The 21,144-nt window shown below is 47.4% G+C and overlaps 3 protein-coding genes across 5 annotated transcripts; 2 read left to right on the top strand and 1 right to left on the bottom strand.

The window, feature by feature from the left end:
* Positions 1–9,255: 9,255 nt before the first annotated feature.
* LOC100381647 (uncharacterized) lies at positions 9,256–11,006 on the top strand. The gene has a single exon (NM_001174462.1). It carries the CDS (start codon positions 9,309–9,311, stop codon positions 10,854–10,856), a length of 1,548 nt encoding a protein of 515 aa, NP_001167933.1. The 5' UTR covers positions 9,256–9,308; the 3' UTR covers positions 10,857–11,006.
* Positions 11,007–11,935: 929 nt separating this feature from the next.
* Positions 11,936–14,642, bottom strand: LOC100191816 (S-alkyl-thiohydroximate lyase SUR1). 3 transcript variants are annotated; one of them, NM_001399081.1, is made up of 8 exons: positions 14,384–14,642; positions 13,951–14,258; positions 13,344–13,686; positions 13,012–13,224; positions 12,864–12,923; positions 12,618–12,773; positions 12,439–12,532; positions 11,936–12,228 (listed from the first exon to the last, which is right to left on the bottom strand). In NM_001399081.1, exons 1-8 carry the CDS (start codon positions 14,405–14,407, stop codon positions 12,104–12,106), a joined length of 1,323 nt encoding a protein of 440 aa, NP_001386010.1. In that variant the 5' UTR covers positions 14,408–14,642; the 3' UTR covers positions 11,936–12,103. The 3 variants fall into 3 exon arrangements, 2 of the variants coding, with proteins under 2 accessions (NP_001386010.1, NP_001386012.1); NR_174156.1 differs by lacking the exon at positions 14,384–14,642 and having other exon boundaries at positions 12,864–12,918; positions 13,951–14,377; NM_001399083.1 differs by lacking the exon at positions 14,384–14,642 and having other exon boundaries at positions 11,948–12,228; positions 13,951–14,377.
* A 1,346-nt stretch (positions 14,643–15,988) lies between these two features.
* LOC103652737 (uncharacterized) lies at positions 15,989–16,596 on the top strand. Its single transcript, XM_008679696.2, has 2 exons — positions 15,989–16,167; positions 16,280–16,596. The coding sequence occupies exons 1-2, from the start codon at positions 16,089–16,091 to the stop codon at positions 16,501–16,503; spliced, it is 303 nt and encodes a 100-aa protein (XP_008677918.1). The 5' UTR covers positions 15,989–16,088; the 3' UTR covers positions 16,504–16,596.
* The last annotated feature ends 4,548 nt before the right edge of the window (positions 16,597–21,144 follow it).

The following is a 21,144-nucleotide window of genomic DNA, read 5'->3' as shown; positions in this document are numbered from 1 at the left end:
CGCTTCTTCGCCCTTGGCTCTCCGGCGATCGTCTGAGAATCTGTCAATGGCGTACCGGCGTGTAGACCCGGAGCCGTTCCTCCCACCAGGATTCAGCGCCGCGGTGGTCCAGCATCGTGGGATTATGGTCAGGTCAGTTTCGCAGCGTTTGCCGCCATTTCACGAGGACTGGGCGATTATCAATATTCATCCTTTACCGGAGCACGAGGTCTTGTTCCCTGCGGTTAGGGATGTGGTCACGGAGTATCTTGTTGAGCATCATAGGGTTGGTGTCCGTGCCATTCAGCGCTCACATTTGGGACAAGTGATGGTGCAATTCCGTAGTGTGCTGGAGCGAGATAACTTGGTTCTGCTCGGTCCCCAACAATATTTAGACGCTACCTTCACTGCAGTCCGTCACAATGATGCTTGGAATCACCGTGCCCTTCTCTTCAACCATGAGTGTTGGCTTATGCTTTTGGGGTTTCCCTTGGATTATCGTTCTTCAGAGTATTTGCAGGCCGCCATTGGGTCGTTTGGGAGATTGATTTTATGGGAGGAGGACCGAAGTAATATCTCTAGAACCCTGCTCCGTGTTCGAGTCACTTCGCTGGAGGAAGTCCCCCAATTTATTGTTTTTTCGGAGGCTGAGGGTTTTGCTGGGGACTCCTGGACTGTGCAATGTGAAATTATTCAGCAGCTCATGCTTGGCGGACAGGCTCAGGATGAGGACCCCATCCCTCTGGCCCCCGAGGATGGACATCAGCTCCCTCCGGCCTTCTTCGGGCTGGGTCAGCCCTTGCCTCCGGCAGGGCTTGACCTAAACTTTCCTCCGGGGCATGAGGGTGGAGTGTTGCCGGCTCAGCAGGATGATTTGGGCCATGGAGAGTGGGACCAGTGGATTGTGAATGAGCAGCCCATTCAGCAAGACCCACAACCTATTTTGCCAGAGGAACAGCACATTTAGCAGGAAGAACTGCAACTCAGCAACCAACACTCTGGCTTGTCGTCTGATAGCTCCTTTGGTGCTGGTCAGCTTGCACCCCCCCCCCGAATGGTCATTTTGCGGTGAATGGTCATGCGCTGATTGGGAATGGAATGGACATCAATGCTGCCCCTTTCAATGGGCCTCAGGAGGTTGATGGACCGGCGCCTCAGGTGGATCAGGTCCAGGATTTGGAGGTCGTGCCCCCTCAGGCCCATGTTGATGTGCCTAACAATAATCACCCTCAGAATTTGGAGATGAATTTCATGCTCCATCAGGATTGGCAGCCGGACCCCGTCTTCTAGATGATTGAAGAGAGAAATAGAACTGTCCAGTTTTCTAGGCTCTGGGTCAAATACTTTGCTCCGGCTGGATTGACTGATCACTCGGTGGACGTCCCTAAGAAGTGGGCACCTTTCTTTCTTTCGAATCTTCTTCAGCCGGAATCTTTCAATTGGTCCAAGACTTTTCTTCTGTCAGATATCCCTCCAAAGTTGCAGGAGCAAGGAATGAATTCCATCCCTTTTGTGGTACCTAAGGATTGTCCAGTTGTCCCCTCCCTGGGGGATGTCACCTCTGGGATCTCCAAGGATTCCGATGGTTATGGTGGGTCGTCTCCAATCATTGTGGAGTCAGGGCTCAGAAGAAGCAAACGATTGAAGGAATCACGTGCTGGGTTCAGGCATGGGGCCTGTCCAAAAAAGAACTGCCTCATGTGCCAACATAACCTCGATGGCCCACCCCCGCTATCCTCCAAGGAGCTGCGGAATCTGGGCACCAGGCTTTGTAACCTGTCTGAGGAGGATCTTTCTGAGCAGAGGCTGAAGCAAAAGAAATCGTCTGTGGGACCTGTTAGGCCGCGGAGGGTTGACAGGAAGAACCTGGCCGATGAAAAAACTGATGATTCATCTGATGAGGATAAACAAGACAACCATTAGGCGGATGGTGGGGGATCTGGGCTTCGGTGTGGGCCCCATTATCTTTTGGGTGTACTCGGTTTTTCTTTTGGTTATTGCAGGTATTTTGGACTCTGGGCTGGCACCTGGGCGTGCCTGTTTTAATGTTCTGTTATTTTGTGGCCTGTGGACTGACTCGGGCTTTACTCACTGGTGTGGGTATGCATCAAAAACATCTGGTGTACTCAATGAGTAATCCCATTTCTGTTAACTTCATGGAGTGGTCTGTGCTGAGTCACAACGTTAGAGGGATTAACTCTACCGCCAAGTGGAATGCTATTCGTTGTTCTATTCGAGATGCTGGTTGTGAGGTTGTTTGTTTGCAGGAAACAAAGAAGGAGTTCTTTGATTCGGCCTACCTTAAAAACTTTTGTCCTGCTCCTTTTGATTCTTTTGCTTTTGTTCCCTCGATGGGGAACTCTGGCGGGTCTGTTATCATTTGGAAGAGTTCTAGGCTTACCGGGAATGTTATCTTTCAAAATAATTATGCCCAATCGGTGGAATTCACTTCAAACTTGTCGGCTTGCTCCTGGATTATTACCAATGTTTATGCTCCCTGTACCCATCATGGGAAAATTGACTTCCTCAACTGGCTGCATAATATCTCTATGCCTCCTGACAAACTTTGGCTCCTCGTTGGTGATTTCAATTTAATCCGTCGGCCGGAGAACAGAAATAGAATTGGGGGGGATATTAACCTTATGCTGAAGTTCAATGAAGCAATAAGCAATTTAGACTTGATTGAGATCCCCCTTCATGGGCTCACGTACACATGGTCGAACAGACAGCAGGAGCCACTTCTTCAGAGGCTTGATTGGTTTTTCATCTTGCAAGAATGGTCGACTGTCTTCCCGGACTCCCATGCTAAGACAATGTCGCGGGACATCTCCGATCATGTCCCCTGTTTGGTTTCCTTTAAGTCTAAAATTCCTAAGCCTAAGTTATTTCGGTTTGAGAATTTCTGGCTTAAATTGGATGGTTTCATGAACCTTTTTCAAACTACTTGGAATGGGATACCTAGCATTCCCGACAAGGCTAAGAACCTGACTGCCAAGTTCAAATATGTTAGGAAAGTTCTGAAAGAATGGCAGAGATCGCTGCCAAAAATTGATATTACGGTGAAGAACATTAAGTTGCTAATTGAACTTATTGACAACATGGAAGAGCACCGGGATCTCTCTATTGAGGAATGGAATTTCAGGGAAATTCTGCAACAAAAGGTAGCAGATTTGCTTAATATTCAAAAAATTTATTGGAAGCAGCGTGCGGCTATTAGGTGGGTTACTGATGGAGACATTTGCTCTCGCTTCTTCCACGCCCATGCCACCATTAAGCACAGGAAAAATTCAATCCCTACTTTTACTGATGACAATGGGACCATGTTCTTTGAGCATGAACATAAATCTGATCTTCTCTGGGAGGCTTTCAAGTGCAGACTGGGTTCGTCCGACTTTTCAGATATCGGGTTTGATCTTTCAGATCTTTTAACCAGCAATGAGCAACTTCAGGGACTAGATTATCCGTTTTCTAAACTGGAAATTGATAGCATCATAAAACTCTTACCCTCAGATAAATCCCCGGGCCCAGATGGTTTTAATACAAATTTCATCAAGAAGTGCTGGCATGTCATTGCCCCGGATTTCTATGATCTGTGTGATAAATTCTATCATGATCAGGTTTGCCTCAGAAGTATTAACGGGTCATTCATTGTTTTGATTCCGAAGATAGAGAGTCCTATGAAGGTGGGGGATTACAGGCCAATTTCTCTACTAAACAATAGTATGAAAATCTTAACGAAGCTGTTGGCAAACCGTCTGCAACCGTTCATGCCCCGGTTAATTCACAAGAATCAGTATGGTTTCATCAAGGGGAGGTCCATTCAAGACTGCTTTGCCTGGGCCTTGGAATATATTCACCTTTGTCACTCCTCAAAAAAAGAGATCATTGTGCTCAAGCTGGATTTCGAGAAAGCCTTTGACATGGTTGAGCATGAGTTGATTATCCAGGTTCTGATCCACAAAGGCTTCAGCCCTAGGTGGATCAACTGGATTCGGAGCATCCTTCACTCTGGCACATCTTCAGTGTTACTTAATGGAGTTCCTGGTAAGCCCTTCCATTGCAGGAGAGGTGTTAGGCAGGGCGATCCTCTTTCGCCCCTTTTGTTTGTCCTGGCAGCTGACCTTCTTCAGAGCATCATCAATAAAGCTAGGATGCGGAATCTTCTCAATCTACCTTTACCGGATATTGGTGAACATGATTTCCCGATTATTCAATATGCAGACGACACTCTTCTGATTTTGGAAGCTTGCCCTAAGCAACTTTTCTTCCTCAAGGCAATACTCAACTCTTTTGCCTCTTCTACTGGCCTGAAGGTTAATTATAATAAATCAAATATGTTCCCTATTAACGTGTCCCCGGATAAAATGGTGATCTTGTCCCATACCTTCAATTGCCAGATTGGCGAGATGCCATTCACCTATCTTGGCTTGCCTTTGGGCCTGGTGAGACCCAGAAAGGAGCACTATATACCTCTTATTCAAAGGATTCAGAGGAGGTTGTCTTGCTCCTCAAATTTTTTGTCTCAGGCTGGGCACTTGGAATTGGTAAATTCAGTCTTCTCAGCCCTTCCAATGTTCTTCATGTGCACACTCAAGATTCCTAAAGCCATCATTAAGGAAATTGACATTTTCAGAAAGCACTGTCTGTGGAGAGGAAATGACATCAACTCCAAGAAGCCACCTTTGATTGCGTGGAATTCGGTCACTCAGAGGAAAGTGAATGGTGGGCTAGGGGTTCTTCGCTTGGAATCACAGAACGAGGCTCTTCTAATCAAATTATTGCATAAATTTTTCAATCACAGTGACTTACCTTGGGTGCATCTTATCTGGAACAATTACTATTTAATTCGAGGTCTCCCTGGCAATAGAAGCGTTGGATCTTTCTGGTGGAAGAGCATTGTAAAGCTTCTGCCAAACTTCAAAGGATTGGCTATTCCCGCTATTGGTAATGGCAGATCTATTTCGTTCTGGGATGATCAGTGGAGTCAGAGCATCCCGAGGCATAATTTCCCAGAGCTTTTCTCGTTTGCCAAAAACTCAAAAATGACTATTAAAGAGGCCAAGGAACAGGAGCAGTTTCATGGTCTTTTTCATTTACCTATCTCTGATCAAGCGTATGATCAATTTCTGGTGTTGAAGGGGTCCTGGGAGCAAATCGTTCTTAATGATGCTCACGACCGCTGGAAGTACATTTGGGGGTCGGACAAATTCTCATCCCAAAAAGCTTACAGATTTTCTATGGGCCAGATGCAGACTCACCCTATCTACAGACTAGTTTGGAAAAGCAAATGTCAGCCTAAGCATAGAGTCTTCTACTGGCTGTGGCTCAAAAATAGGCTAAACACCAGGAATATGTTGAGAAGGAGAAACATGGAGCTGGACTCTTATTCCTGCGAAAACTGCCTTTGGCAAAGAGAGGAGACCTTATATCATCTTTTCCTCAGATGCAACTTCGCGAAAGCCTGCTGGAACTCAATTGGCATTAATCCGCCCAGAATTTCTAATCCTGAAGAGGCATCAGCAAACCTTAATCACCAGCTCCACGTTTCCTTCTCCATGGAGATCATTATTCTCATGACTTGGAGTATCTGGAAAAGCCGAAACGAGTGGCTGTTTTCAAACAAAGATCCCTCGGTGCTCCGCTGTACACAGGAATTTAGTAGAGAAATGCGATTGATCATTCACAGAGCGCGGGGGAAATTTGACACCTCTATCCCGAATTGGCTAAGTCTGTGGCAAGCATAAGAATAGTGCTTTCTTTTTCTCTTCTTTTTATTGATTGTAAAAGTTCCAAGTTCTCACCTTTTCTTTTCGCTTTCTAATAAAATGCGCAGTAGGGGTTCTCCCCCTCCTGATCCTTCAAAAAAAAAAAACAGGGGCCCGAACCAGAAGGACGGGAAACTGCTGGCCGTAATCGAGCTGGATGACAGGGACGTCAAAGAGGGAGCATGGAGAAAGCTGCTATCCGCCGCCGCTCGACGTCGCCTTCCCGGCGGCAGCAAGGTCGTAGTCGCGAGCAAATCAGAGAAAGCAGTAGCGGGCTTCGGATTCGGAACCACAGAGGCGGTACGTCTCGACTTCTTCCCTCGAGACGCGTGCTGGTACTTCTTCAAGGTGCTTCTGTTCGGAAGCGCGCACGCCGAAGCCGACCAGCCGCCCAAGCTCACGTCCATAGCCATGGAGATACTCGAGGAGTACTACGGGCAAGGGCAAGACGCTCTGTTCGGGGGCTTCACGGGCTCTCATGCGAAATCTTTTTTTAATTATTAAGGAAGCATATCCAGTGTACATGAAGGAATTGTGCACATGATGCACATATAGAATCTAGTCCCCTCATCTCTAATCCAAACCTATTTCGCAAAAAAAAAAACACACATTCACGACCGTAACTGGAAATGGTACTTTTGTGAAGAACCCCCCTCAGCCTTCATCGTCTTCCTCCCTCCCACACATCAAACCAAACGTTTCCTCTCCCCCGTCCCCGTCGATCAGACTCTCGCCATTCGATTCGACAAGCAAGCTCCAATTTTGTTAGTGCTCATGTATAGCAAATCAGTGATACATAACTATCTACCTAGCCAATTCTTTTAGTACTCAGGTATGGCTGATTGTTGTTATCACTCACAAGAACGCGCTCCTAAGAACACCAACTTGATTGCCATTTGAACATGCCTTGCTGATTTGGATATAGTGGTGCATGAAGGACAGCCAAACTGCATGCTGCGCTGGGATTTTTTTTTGTCTATTCGAGAACACACTATGGACTGCTTCCCAAATTTACAGAAACAATATTGCCCCACATGGCATGGCCCAAATAGTTACTAGGGACCAACAAATAATTGAGCTATTAATGCCAGCGCGCGGCACTGGCGCAGGGTTCTCGCGTGCGTCGTTCGACGAAACTGGGAGGAAAACCTGCTAGTCCCGTGCAGCAAATGGTGGTGTGGTGGTCAGAGTAATCTGTGCATGGCATCAGATATCTGTGCCAACGACTGTGAGGTTCTTGATTCAAAGTATGTGCAGGAGGGGGGAAAAGTGCTCTAAGAAGAGAAAGGAAGGAAGCGAGCTAGCAAGTTCTAGATAGACTAAGCAGACGATTGGTTGTCTGCAGGGTTGAGTCTAGTTTGCATTTAGGGAGTTTGGCTTTGGTTGGTCTGACATAGAACATACAATATCTCTATGTTTAGTTGTTTCTATATGTTCAGCACTTCAGCATCGTCTATTAGATATGTTGTTTGGTTGCTTGCATAAATACTTGTTGCATGAGCTCAAAAGCTATTAAATTTTATTTTATTTTTCATGTGATGATGTCATACTATTATATAGTTTACCGTATCAAGCCTCAAGCCTTTATCCACTTTTGAAAAAACTAAAAGCATTTAATAGACACTAACTATATGCTAATACATCATTTGAAAAGATTAATGGTTACACCAACCAACAGGGCAGACCTATGTTAGGCTGAGTGGGGGCACGGGCCTCACTCAATTTTCTGGTTTTAGTGAAGTTTTTATCTTATTCACTATAGCTATAAAGATCCATTAGTAGGTAGGCTTCTATCTAAGCCTACACTTAGGTTTTAAACCCCCACTCAAACTTTTGGCTGGGTCCGCCCCTGTTAACAAAGTCTGACTCCATAGAAACACCTGTTTTCTTTGTATTCCCTAGAGCTTGACCTGGAGCCACCTCCTCGTGCGTCCCACGAGCCAAGCCCAACTCCATGTACAGGATACCAATCAAATAAAACATGTATATGGCAGGCCTGCCATGCCTCATCTAGACATCCAATCATACCATGCATAATATGTCGTAATGGGAATCTACACACACAGCAACAACACATATCTTGATTTTTTTCAAATAACTTTAGTGCTTTTATAAGACCACACATGTAGAATGAAACCAAATTTCAGACTCGAAATTTCTTTTATAACACATTTGCCTCATATCTACTGAGACTGTGATGTATAAGAAGGCATGAATTAGTCAACTTAAAATGTCATTTCTAACTATGGCCTCTATTTGTTATATATAAAATATATGCAATAAAGAAACTATCTAGATGTGCAACTAAATTACTGCCATAAAAGATTTATGGAATCTATATTTCAAACCTATTGCTAGCTTATCAAATTATGGTAGAAAGTTAAAGCACACAACAAGGTACCTAACATGAACACAGGAGATAAAAAGTGGTTCTTGTTTGAGCCTCTCGTAGGGATGATCTCGCAAGGGTAAAGCTCTCGGTCGGATAACTCTATAGATAGCCCATGAGACTTTTCCACAAGTAAGAGGGTCTCCGAGATGACCTCTTCTAGGCTGCTCTCTGTTGCCTTCCTCTACACCGACGTGCTGGGAGGACGGAGGTGGAGAAAAGGAAGGGGCTAATGGTGGTGAGGCTGACACACCTTTCGTCGCCGGTGAGGTTAGCGAGAAAGAGGTCGCAGGTGGCGGCGATGTCAATAGATGAGATATACGATATGAGCGACACAGATGTGATTCTAAGAATATGTAATTCCGTGCACACCTAATAAGGGGACGCAAGCAGGGGTGGTGGAGGAAGGGGAAGGGTCCTCACAGGGGAAGCATTTCTTAACGTTTGGCCACTTTCGTGCAGGGTCAGGCCTAAGCCGGCCCCTCACGTGTGGTAACATCAAGGATATTACTGCAGAGATTGCGACAACAACCTATCTTATATCTCATATATGCAATAAGGCAAACAAATTTGATTTATGAAAAAGTGCTACTCCAACGCATGAGATATTCTTCTATTATATATTGTATAATATATACACAAAACCACTTGTAAGTTCAACATCCCCTTTGGATCAACAAAGCCCACAGCCACCCAATGTGACAATATTCCACTAGAGCAACACTGGAACAGCAACCAGTGGCGCGCCGCGGAGACGCACGAAGTGCCACACGTGTGCCTGTCCACACGCCATCCGCTGAAGCCCTTTTGGCATCCCCTCCCTCCACCATGGGTGCGGGTGGCCCCCCGGAGGCGATAAGCCCCGGCGCATCCTGGCCGCCCGTTTCGAATTCACGCTTCCCAACGGTCGCGCCACCCTCTCCGACTCCCGCACCCGCCGTCGCTTGCCCTTCCGCCACTGACCGCTCGGCCTCCCGCTTCCGGGACCCACGCGTCGGTCACTCCATCACGAACTTCTTATGTGGCAGCCATGCCGCGCGGACGGGGGCCCGAACCCTAGTGGCGGACGAGGGTGCTAGATAGGGGGGACACGTGACCCGGCAACCATGGGCACGGGCAGGAGGAAGGGCAAGCGCAGCGCCGCCGTGGCTTCCGTCGACGACGCTAACGAGGCCATGGCTTCGGCGGAGGCGCTCTGTGTGGAGCATCAGGACCCACCGCTGGCTTCAGCGGAGGGAACCGATGAGGCCAAGGCGGCCAACGGGGAGGCGACGGCGGTGGTGGAGCCGGACGAGCCGAGGCGGGACTCGTCGCCGGAGCGGGGCGACGGGGATGCCGCGCGGCTGAAGCTCCTCAACGGCATTCTCATCCGCACGGCCTCCGAGGAGCGGGAGCGGGTGGCGGCGCTTGAGGCGCGGCTCGCTGAACTCTCCGCCGACGCCGCCGTGCTCGCGGACGGGGAGAGCGCGGTACTGCTCGCGGCCTTCTCTGCCCAGCTCAGGGCCGTGGAGGAGGAGCAGGCTGCGCTGCTGGACCGCATTGCGGTGGCGCAGGAGTCCCTTGAGCGCGCCCAGGCGGAGGCGGCCAGCGAGGCCAGGGCCAGCGCAGACGCCACGGCGCGGCTCCAGGAGGCGATCGTGGAGAACGGCTCGCTCTCAGAGCAGCTCCGTGCGAAGGCGGATGAGGCGGACGCGGCGGCCGAGCGGGTGGCCGGACTGGAGGCTGCGGTTGCGGGATTGGAGTCCCAGATCTCGGACCTGCGCGCGAAGAGGAGTGAATTCGAGAGCCAGTTGGAGGCCATGCGGGCGTCAGCTCGTGCTGTCCAGTCCGAGAAGGATGTGTTGGAATCAAGCTTCAACGAGCTCAAGAAGGAAAACGAGGCGTACAAACAGGAGATGGAGGCTACGCTTCAGGATCAATTGAAGGAGTCGGAGGCTCTGCAATCCAGGAAGGTGGAATTAGAGGCGAAGGTGGGTTCTTTGGAGGCAGAGCTCTCAGAGGCCGTCGCTAGGAACCATGGATTGGAGTTGGAAGGGCACAAATTGGATGTAGAGATGGCCGCTACCAAGGCGGAGGTGGAGAAGCTCCACGCCTTGCTTGCGGAGATGGACCAGAAGCAGATTGTTGTGGCTGCTGAAGTGGCTAGGCTCCAAAGTGAGCTTGACCAAGTGGCGATGGCGAATGAAGCTGCTGCTGGGGCACATGAGGCTGAGAAGAAGATGATGGAGGGTGAATTGGAGATGCTGAAGGTGAACGTGGACATGGTTCAGGCTGAGAAAGATAGTGCCTTAGTCTTGGTAGATGCTAAAAATGCTGAGGTTGGAAAGTTGAGGGATGAACTGAAGAAGCTCAACAGTTCCATGGCTGCGCTCCGTGCTCTCTATGATGATCTTGATGGAAAGTCTTCTTTCCTCCACGATGAGAAAGTTTCGGTTCTCAAAGAACTTGAGCAGGAGAAAGCTGAAGCAGAAAAGCTGAAGTCCAAAATCCAGGAGCTTGAATCCTGTAACAGAGACAATGTTCATGAGATTGGGGTGCTGAAGGCAGAAGTTGGTGGCAGGGACAAACAAATCAATGACTTGAACAGTGAGCTTGAGCAGGTGCAGCTTGCAGTAGCCGATGCAGAGCGCAGTGGGAAGAATGTGGTCTGGACATGGCTGTGCCCAGCTACCACAACCGTGTTAGCAGCTGCGTCCTTTGTCTACGCCGCACGTAGTCGGTGAACAGCTAGCTCTTTCACTCGCTTTTTCGAGTATGTACTGCTCGAAATAACCTGGTCTCTTACTCATGAGTCGTGCATCATTATACTTGGTATATGCCTATATGGTGAACTGCTTCTTATACTATGAAATAAAGCTATGGTCCAACAATTTTGTTTTCGTGTCCTTGAAAGAACTGCTTTAGCATTAGTAGAATGTAATGACATATAGTTGCATAGCATTGGGTTGGTAACACGAATCTCATTTAGTATTGTGACTGGTGAAAGGAGTCGGGGATTTAACATCAGATATTCACATTGTGGGTAGTTTGTAAACAAATTATAAAGAATATTCTAAAATATTTAATGTATGCTTAGTAGCTTAGAGTTATGTCTGTTGGCTGCTCCACAGGCCCCTGTTGGTCTGGTTAAAGTGGTTGCCATTCCATTGCACATTAAACGGACAAAACATTTTTCATCGTTGAGAATAGAGGCTTTTGTTTTTCAAGACAGGTACAACCTTCAGAACCTTGTCAAACCATCCAACATCAACAAAGCAGGGTGTAGAGTCTACGGTAAAAACCAACAAGAGCTACATGAATAAAAACACAGTAATAGTATAAACTGACAGTATATCATTGCTACTAATCGGAAGTTTTGTAGTTCCTTGAAGTATAACCATTTCTATTCTCACTTCATTTGCATAGAGTTTAGAGTAGTTGGCAATTTGTATTTGTCAGTTTTAGCACAATTCAAAAAACTCTTTTTTTTTCATAGATTCTGTGTTTTTTTGGCCTTGTCAGACTGCTGTAGTACATTGACTGGTAATGTTAGGTCACAAATGATTGGATTACCCTTCGCTGTAATGTCAGAACTAGCAGTATATCTTTTCACCTCCCTGTAGTTTTCAACAAATGTCATTTGGAGCTTGTGCTATTCTGAAGTTTGAAGTTGAGGGGCATTGAACAGATAAAAAACTGTCAGTATATGAATTTAGCGTTAGCTTGCTTCTTTTGCTTGCTGTCTGTTCAATAAAAAGACAATAACCTTAATGCATCTGTGAAGTAGAAGGCACAAGTAAAGAAATGATAAATGTTTACACCATTTCCTGGAATTATGTATAACATATATTTTAACTATAGACAAGCATCTGTTCTCAGTTTTCTATATGCAAACCTCAGAATGTGCATTGGAAAATAAATCGAAGCTGTATATATATGTTACTGGGCTAACAAAAACCCTACTTCCTGGTTTCAAAACATTTTCAGCTCTTCAGTTGTTTTGCTTGAGCGTCCTCCTTCGGCAGAACATCTCAATCCTGTCGCAAGCTTCTAGTATTAAACTAACAGGTGCTCCGAAAAATATCCTAACCCAGTTCTTCAACCCAATGACAGAACCTGTAAAATAACAAGAAACAGAAAAGATATTGGATCTGTTACTACAGATCAATTTTAGAGTAGATTAAGCATGCCAGCATGAAGAATCTTGTACTGGAATGTCAAGTCAACCTATTACTAACATTCAGTTCTCAGCAGCCAGAGAAACCAATGCACCTGTTAAAGGTTGGATAAAATAATATCGCAACAAATGGAGTGAGTGAGCTGTACCAGGTAGAACCAGGACACATTCTTCTTTGATCAACTCACGAGCAAAGTCCATGTCGTTGGCGACGCCATGTAGAATTGAAGTGTTGATCTCAACCTGCAGGGTTTTGTGAATACCAACACCTTTATGTTGGGAAGTAACAAAGTTTCAAATACTGAATTTTTGTGTATCTCTGACTAACCATCATAAACATTGAGCCTTCAGGCTTGGAGTAGCACCGCAGGGCTTCGATTTGGTTCACTCTTCTGTACAGAGCATCAGCTGCAGACTCGAGCAGGTGAACAACATTCCTATGGAACTCATGGTGTTCAGCTGAAAGGATCTTGGGAACCGCCGCCTACGTGCCAACAAATTCCATCTGTATCAGTATGTGTTCACCTTTTTTTTTGGATACATGTAGAATCATTTTGAAGAACTGCTTGCTGACCTGGACTATGGAGGCAGGGCCAGAAGTCACGTTGAGCAGCATCTCGGTCGCAGCCCTGACCTTTCGAAGATCCGAAACCATGAGACGCGCGTCTGAATGTGCATGCAGAGAGGAATGTGGAGACATGGCAAGAAGTGGCGTGGCTTACATGCTTGAGCGCGCCGTTGGGATCACAGAAGGCCAGCCAACCGAGACGCCATCCTGGCAGCATGAACCTCTTGGACAGAGCTCCGATGCTGACGACCGGCGCGATGTGCGCCAAGGAGGCCATGGGCACGAACCTGCTGCCGCCGAAGACCATGTGTGCGTACACCTCGTCTGCTACGATGGGAATCCCCAACTCTCTTGCGGTTTCAGCAAGCTGCAGGGTTCATTTTCAGTGCATTATTCTTGGACGATCGATCATTCATGAACTTGGCATTTGGATATGAGCGAGCTTTGTTTGCAGATGAACTAATAACCAATCAGCGCAGCGCTCACCTGGCGGAGGTGGTGAGCGGAGTAGACGGCGCCGCACGGGTTGTTGGGGTTGATGACGACGAGGGCGGCCGTGGCGGCGTCGGCCAGCGCGCGCACGCCGGCGAGGTCGGCCTCCCAGCCGCGCCGCGGCAGCAGGTCGTAGAACCGGGGCTCGGCGCCGGCCACCTCGCAGGCGGCCTCGTACGGCGCGAAGCCCGGGCGCGGCAGCAGGACGTTGGCCCCCGGCGCGCCGCCGAGCACCGTGGCGATGGCGGTGATCGCGCCCGTGCCGCCCGCCGTCATGAACACGTCGGCCTCGTGCGTGCGGTGCACCGCGCCGGTCGACAGGTGGGCGGCGACCGCGCTGTTTGTTTGGTCGGTTGGTTCGGCACGGCAGACGGCGCAGCAGCATGCATGCAAGAGAGAGAGAGAGCAACCGTGGCGTGAGGGATGGTATGCATGAGAACGCAAGAAGCCACGTGGCTCGAGCTCGAGGTCCTGGTACGTGCCACGTGGACAGGACCACGTCCGCTGGATACTCGTGCTGTACTTGGCTTTGAAAAAATGGGAATTCGATGCGTGTGGTGTGGTGTGGTGTGAGTGTGATGGCTAGGCGACTGGGACTCACCGGCGGGCGTCGGGGAAGCCGAAGGACGGCGCATAGCAGTCGAAGGCGCCGGACAAGGCGGCGTGGGCGACGGCCTCGGCGGCGAACTCCCCGCCGCGGCGGAAGCATGCGTGGGAGGACGCGTCGCCGACGCCGAGCGAGATGAGGCTCCTCCGGCCGCCGCCCGCCATGGCCAGCAGGTCGCCCACCACGCCCCTGATGGACGCCTTGCGCTCCTCCGCCAGGACCGGGTGGCACCGGACCGCCGCCGCCTTGCCGCCGCCGCCGGGCTTGCGGCGGCTCTTCTCCAGCTCATCGTCCCGCGCTGCCTGCAGCAGGTGAAGCAGATAAACGCGCGGCGGCGGCGGCTTAGCCGTGACGAGCAGTGGTGGCGCATGTGATGATCCCATCCCATTTGCGTGCATGCGTCGCGTGCTGGTGGTGCGTGCCTTACCTGATGATGGGCAGTGGGAGCCATGCATGCATGAGACTATGAGAGAGAGTGAAGGAAGACCGAGCAGAGAGATTTCGGTAGGCTGTCCTGTCCCCAACTCCGAGAGAGAAGCATGTGGGGCGTACTTGTACTGCTTGCCCGGCGACGGTTGTGGTCCAACGAGACGACGAGACATGCGTGACCCGGGAAACTCGTCCGCTTGTTCGCTAGCGTCGATCGTCAGGACGTGCGGCCAGGGCGCCAGGCCATGGGATGAGAGAGAGAGAGAGAGAGAGAGAGAGAGAGCCGTGCAAGCTGCCAAGCAAGGGGCACGTACATGTCGTGTCAGCAGATAGAGCTCACAAAGCTTGCGGGACTACGCCAGCTAACCTAGCGAGCGAGAGTCCTGCAGCTCCAGTTGTCTGATTGTGACCACACATTCTATTCATTCTAGCCCTTGTCTTGCATCCACACAACGAGAGATGGAGAGTCGTTACATTTGGAACAATTCACACCGCGCGCGTACTTGTTCGGCTTTGTCATCTTGGATCTAAACTTGTTCCGCTTTGGTCCTGCTGAGGAATTCACAACGCTTTGTTCGACGCAAACTCGGTCTCGGCGGCGTGCTCGATTCAGGCATTCAGGCACGAGGAAGAAGACGGGGCTGCCAACAGGGGCCCACCCGTCGGCGGCCAAATACGAGTGATCGCGCGCGCGAACCCGAAGTCCCGAAGTGATGGGCGACTCCTAGCATTACGCTTACGCCTTCACTCCTTCAGCTGGTTGGTTGGTTTCGGGTGGATCCAGTAAACGAGCGCGGACTGGACTGTGGCCGGCTCGGCCCGTTCGCGTGGCGGCGAGGGCAGCCGGGGGCCGTGTAAACGGATGTTAGCCCACGAACAAAATACAAAAAAAATAGAAATCTTTTGTATTTCCAGAAGAAGAAAAAAAAGAGAATTCAAATCCAATTTTAAAATCCCAATTTCAAATCTGAATCCACACAGAATAAATATAGTGCTCCGGCTTCCAGTACACAAACATGATATTTTTTTTTTACATTTGCCCATGCATGTATTTATTTTTTTGGAAATAACTTAAGTTCCTAATACATATTAAAAGCACTTTAATTCAAATAAATCTTTCGGGAAATTCTATTTAGATTCCGAAAAAAATAGAAATCTGGGTGTTACAACAATAGGGCATCCCGGAGAGGTTTCAAACCAAAAGGTTGAGTACTTACCGAACGTACGTGTCCGACATGGCATTGTACATGACATGATACAAGGAAGTCGGATAGGCCTACAAATTAAGTGTACATTCGAGTGGCGGTACACTTGCCGGACGTATCCAGTGAGACACCAGACAAAAGCACCAGTTAAATATTATAGTAATGACTAGTTTTTGGCAACCATTCATTATCACCACAATTACAGACATTAATTGTTAAAGATATATTTGGCAACCAAGCATTAATCGCTAAGAATTACGCCAGAAACCGAGCAAGAGAATAAATAGTGGCGAAATCTATATACTAGCAGCGCCAGACTGCCAGTAGTGCAGACAATAAACTGCATCTATATGCTGCCATATATATGCATCCTTCGTCTTCGTGTGTGTATATATATAGAGCAGCATACAACAACGAACCATAGCAGAAGACCATCCATCCCCTCTGATCTTACCGCTTCCATCGATTTCCACAGATCTTGAGCACCAGAGTTTCGGTATGGTGACAGCAATTACCACACGCAAGATTATTATTCTCATGGTTGCGACAGTAGCCATGGTCGCTCTCTTCCCCGCCGGTGAGCTCGATCCCATCCCTCTGTCTATTGTTCGTTTACACCTTTCATCAGAAGCGTGGTGGTACGATACGAGCGAGAGAAGTGTTGTTTGATGGCGACATGGGTTTTGCAGGGACGACGGCGGTGAAGTACGGTATGTGCCAGACGCAGTGCCAGGAGATCCAGCCCAACTGCGACGCATGGTGCAAGAGGATAGGCTACCCCAAGGGCGGCGAGTGCATAGCGCCACACTACCACAACTGCTGCTGCTGGCTGGTACCACCGTCGTCCGACTCCGATAAACAACTGAATGGAACGGCGGCGGGGTCGTTTCACAACCGCACGTTACATGTATGACGACTTTAATTTGTTTGTCGTTGTTGGTTAGTGATTGGATGGTTTTCTGAAATAAAGAGTATATGCGAGATGTTCGGTATTGAATTTTGGGTGCCAATCACTTTGTACCCTGACAATCAAATTCCGTGTGATTGGATGCCTCCTTGCGCGCAGACAGAGCAAGCTTGGCCGCCCAAATACTACGGGTGCAGCCAAATAAGTCTAGGCTGTACCAGTGCATGCACGTCTAGTCTTCTGAGTGCAAGGTACTAAATATGGACTGAGGTCAATACATACGGAGAGTCTGGCTCTCTTGATGCGGGTAACCATACACACGCATAATGACCGGAAACAACCCTGTCAGTCCGATATAAATTATGAGGATATAGGTCGAATCCCACAGCGTGCGGAGCAGCTCGTCCGCCTCGTCACATTAGCGTGCTTACAGAAGATGACCGAGATGAAGAGATCAGTCTCGACAATGCCACAAATAGGGATGAAAGTAGATATCTGGATTATTTTACAAAATTAATATTTTAAAATAGTTATAGGAATAAATGGTATCGGAGCCACCTAAGAACCTTAGATCTCCTAATTCGAGCATTAAGAGATCAAGTAAAATGTCTTGGGTCACAAGTGATTAAGCTCAGAATGTCTTCATTGCTTAAACCTTCCTAGAAAGATAAGTACATAGAAGGAAAAATGGTTTCGAGTTACGGTTTCTAACCCTAGGTCATCAATCTAACCGAAAACGACACAGAGTGTCTCGGTTTTAGAACAATGAACCAAAAGAACACAAGTCAGTAGTCTAGGGTTAGGGTTTCCTAACCCTAATCCCAAAAAGTAGTCGCATATTGGGCTCAGACATCACGACCCACAACCAAAGATCAACAGAAGAATGAACAGAAAACGACAAACCGGTTAGGGTCAGAAAGCCTAATTGTTTAACCCCAGATCGACCGGATGAAGTGCATAGAAGTACTATCCAAGCACCCGAGAAGTCTTTGGACCGAATCCACATCACAGAAACGAACAGTGGGGACCTAGATCCATGAACAAGCACCTCAAGAACTCGATCCCAATGTTACATCATATACATTTCATACAAATCATCCATACACACACAGGGATTCGAAGAGGGCAAGATCTGTGTGAAAGAAAGGTACAAGAGATGGCAATGTCGTTGCTTACCTCGTCGCCTCACTGGGACCATCGTCGGCACTCGATCGCTGGCAGCGCGCCCACCCGAGGGGACACACTCGCCGACGGTAAGGCCGACACCCCCACATCACTGATAAAGTTCATCGATCTCAGAGGAGAGAAGGTGGAGAAGGTTCCAGAGAGGATTGGAGAGAAGACAGTGAGATCAATGGCTGAGCAGAGAGCAACCAAGAGAGAGCGTCGGTGAGAGTTGTAGTGGGGGAGGAGAGAAATGAGTCTAGGGTTTGCCCCCCCAATATGACAGGGGGAGCAGGATCATTAAATTGGATCCGACAGCCAGGATCGGTGCGTGCGAGCGCGTGCCGCGTGGTTGGTGAAAATGGTGGCTTGGGCCCAGGTTACGCCTCGGGCGTCCCACGCTCTCTTATGCGGGCCAAAGGCCAAGGTGGGCTGGATCGAACAGACAACCACACTTTCGCCATTTTCTTTTTTCTAGGGAAAATAGAATTGATTTATTTAATTTCCCACAGAAAGGAAAACATAAAAGAAATTAGAGAAACAGTTAGAAAATTAGAAAATTTGTAGAAATATTTTTCTGAGATGTATAAATATACAGAGATATTTTTGGTCAATTTTATTTTCGTTGCACACTTTAGATTATTTTTCTATGCATTGTTGTTTATTATGAATTCAACATTGATTAATTCTCATTAAATGCATAGAAATTCATATTTTTTTGTGGTGATTGAATATTTTAACCAACATTGAATATTATTGTCACATTTTTGTACAAGAGTTATGTTTTCTAGATCATCCAACGATGGTTTAGAATTTTGGAACCATAAACTTTGTTTATGAGGCATGATAATTATTTGACCAACATTGAATATTTAATTCATAGAGTGCAATGTTTCAATATTTTATTTAAGATGTTCTAAATTTTTTTGTTTTAATTTTGCAAAGGTGCACACACTACACTACTAGTTGATCAGATATGGTAGTTTGAACCGCTAGATGGTACTAATTACCACTCTTGGTGGCAAAATATTGAGATGGTGACTACAGTGGGTGAGATGGATTACTCATTGCGGTTTAAGAAACCCACTGAGCCCGTAGTGGGCTCACTCAGTATGACCATAAGATGCTATAGTACAACATCGATAAGGTCAAGTGGGAAATATAGAACACTAAGTGCTTGATAATAATCAAGAGTCTCATCAAAGACCCTATTAAGGGTGTTATTCCAGAGTGTGAAAACAGCCAAGGAGTACCTGGAAAAGGTAGATTCTCATTTTATAGGGTCCTCCAAGGCTTATGCATGTTCCTTGATGTTGGAGTTTGTGTAACACCCCATCCACTTCCGGACTGACAATACTTATTTCTGGCAACCCTCTAGGACCATAGACCATTATCCTCACAGACCAACATGAGTCTTTTGTGTGCACTTTGTCATCACTCATGCACACTCGAGAAGACTTCCCGGTCGGTCACCCATCCCAAGATTGCTCTAGACCAAGCACGCTTTATTTGGTGGTTCTTTCGAGACAGACTTCCAAAAAAGAAGATGCATCTTATTGGTATGAGTACTCTATTAATTTTATTAAGTCTTGGACCAGGATATCACCATCCACCAAAGCTAGGATATCACATTTTGTTAACATGAAGTACGATGTGCAAGACCATTTATTCAGAAAATGGTTTCCATTATAACTAAGCTAAATAAGTACCTTGGGCAACCTATGCACAAAGATTTTGTACTGATCATGATTATGAGGTCTCCACCAAAGGAGTATGAGACATTTCATGTTCAGTATAACACTGGTGTCAAGGACAAGTGGAATTTGGACCAGCTTATGGCACAATGTGTCCAGGAAGAGGAACTGTTAGAGTAAAAAAGGTGACTCTATTAACTTTACCAAGCAAACCATCCCAAAATAGAACAAAAACTACAAGAAAAACTTCAAGAATAAAGGGAAGCAGACTGATAAAGGTTTCAACTAGCAACAACTATGTGCGAGTGCATAGCGCCACACTACCACAACTGCTGCTGCTGGCTCGTACCACCGTCGTCCGACTCCGATAATAAACAACTGAATGGAACGACGGCGGGGTCGTTTCACAACCGCACGTTACATGTATGACGACTTTAATTTGTTTGTCGTTGTTGGTTAGTGATTGAATGGTTTTCTGAAATAAAGAGTATATGCGAGATGTTCGGTATTGAATTTTGGGTGCCAATCACTTTGTACCCCGACACTCAAATTCAGTGTGATTGGATGCCTGCTTGCGCGCAGACAGAGCAAGCTTGGCCGCCCATATTCGTCCATTTCCTGCGTATCTACGGGTGCAGCCAAATAAGTCTAGGCTGTACTAGTACATACATGTCCAGTCTTCTGAGTGCAACACACTAAACATGGACTGAGGTCAATGCATACAGAGAGTTTGGCTCTCTTGAGGCGGGTAACCAGACACACGCATAATGACCGAAAACAACCCTGTCAGTCCGATATAATTTTTTTTTGAAGAATCAGTAGGGAAGGCCCCTACTGAGAATTTTATTAAGGAAGCGAAACGAAAACGTTAAGGCAAGGTCTTTTTACAAACGTTAAAAAGTAATGAAAAAGGGAACACTACTCCTATGACTGCCACAGGCTCAGCCAATTCGGGATAGAGGTGTCAAATTTCACCCGCGCTCTGTGCATGATCAAACGCAGCTCTTTGCTGAATTCCTGCCGGTGCACCGAAGGATCTTTGTTTGAAAACAACCACTCGTTTCGGCTTTTCCAGATGCTCCAAGTCATGAGAATAATACTCCAAGTCATGAGAATAATAATCTCCATAGAGAAGGGGACGTTAAGCTGGTGGTTAAGGTTCGCTGCTGCTACCTCAGAGTTAGAGATTCTGGGCGGAGTTATGCCAATTGAGCTCCAGCAGGCTTTCGCGAAATTGCATCTGAGGAACAGGTGATAGAGAGTCTCCTCTCTTTGCCATAGACAGTTTTCGCAAGAATAAGAATCCAGTTCCATGTTTCTCCTTCTCAGCATATCTCTGGTATTTAGCCTATTCTTGAGCCACAGCCAAATAAGACTCTATGTTTAGGCTGACATTTGCTTTTCCATAAAAGTCTGTAGATAGGGTGAATATGCGTCTGGCCCATAAAAAATCTGTAAGCTTTTTGAGAGGAGAATTTGTCAGTTCCCCAAATGTATCGCCAACGATCATGGGCGTCACCGAGGACAATTTGCTCCCAAGACCCCTTCAGCACCAGATATTGATCATACGCTTGTTCAGAGATAGGCAAATGAAAGAAACCATCAAACTGCTCCTGCTCCTTGGCCTCTTTAATAGTCAGTTTTGTGTTTTTGGCAAAGGAGAAAAGCTCAGAAAAATTCTGCCTCGGGATGCTCTGACTCCACTGATCATCCTAGAACGAAATTGAGCCACCATTGCCAATAACAGGGGTAGCCAGTCCCTTAAAGTTGGAAAGAAGTTTGATCATGC

This window comes from Zea mays, chromosome 4 (genome assembly GCF_902167145.1).
Source record: "Zea mays cultivar B73 chromosome 4, Zm-B73-REFERENCE-NAM-5.0, whole genome shotgun sequence".
NCBI classification, from domain to species: Eukaryota; Viridiplantae; Streptophyta; class Magnoliopsida; order Poales; family Poaceae; genus Zea; species Zea mays.
The sequence above is the reverse complement of the archived record's forward strand: the minus strand, read 5'-3'. Positions and strand labels throughout refer to the sequence as shown.

Bases quoted from the DNA above. Each gene is read 5' to 3' on its own strand.
- LOC100381647 (NM_001174462.1), top strand. From the start codon at position 9,309: ATGGCTTCGGCGGAGGCGCTCTGTGTGGAGCATCAGGACCCACCGCTG.
- LOC100191816 (NM_001399083.1), bottom strand. From the start codon at position 14,354: ATGCACGCAAATGGGATGGGATCATCACATGCGCCACCACTGCTCGTC. The intron at 12,774-12,863 runs GTCAGCAAGCAG...GTTGGCACGTAG, and splicing joins GCCCTGCCTCCATAGTCCAG to GCGGCGGTTCCCAAGATCCT. The intron at 12,533-12,617 runs GTTAGTCAGAGA...AAAACCCTGCAG, and splicing joins AAGGCTCAATGTTTATGATG to GTTGAGATCAACACTTCAAT.
- LOC103652737 (XM_008679696.2), top strand. From the start codon at position 16,089: ATGGTGACAGCAATTACCACACGCAAGATTATTATTCTCATGGTTGCG. The intron at 16,168-16,279 runs GTGAGCTCGATC...TGGGTTTTGCAG, and splicing joins GGTCGCTCTCTTCCCCGCCG to GGACGACGGCGGTGAAGTAC.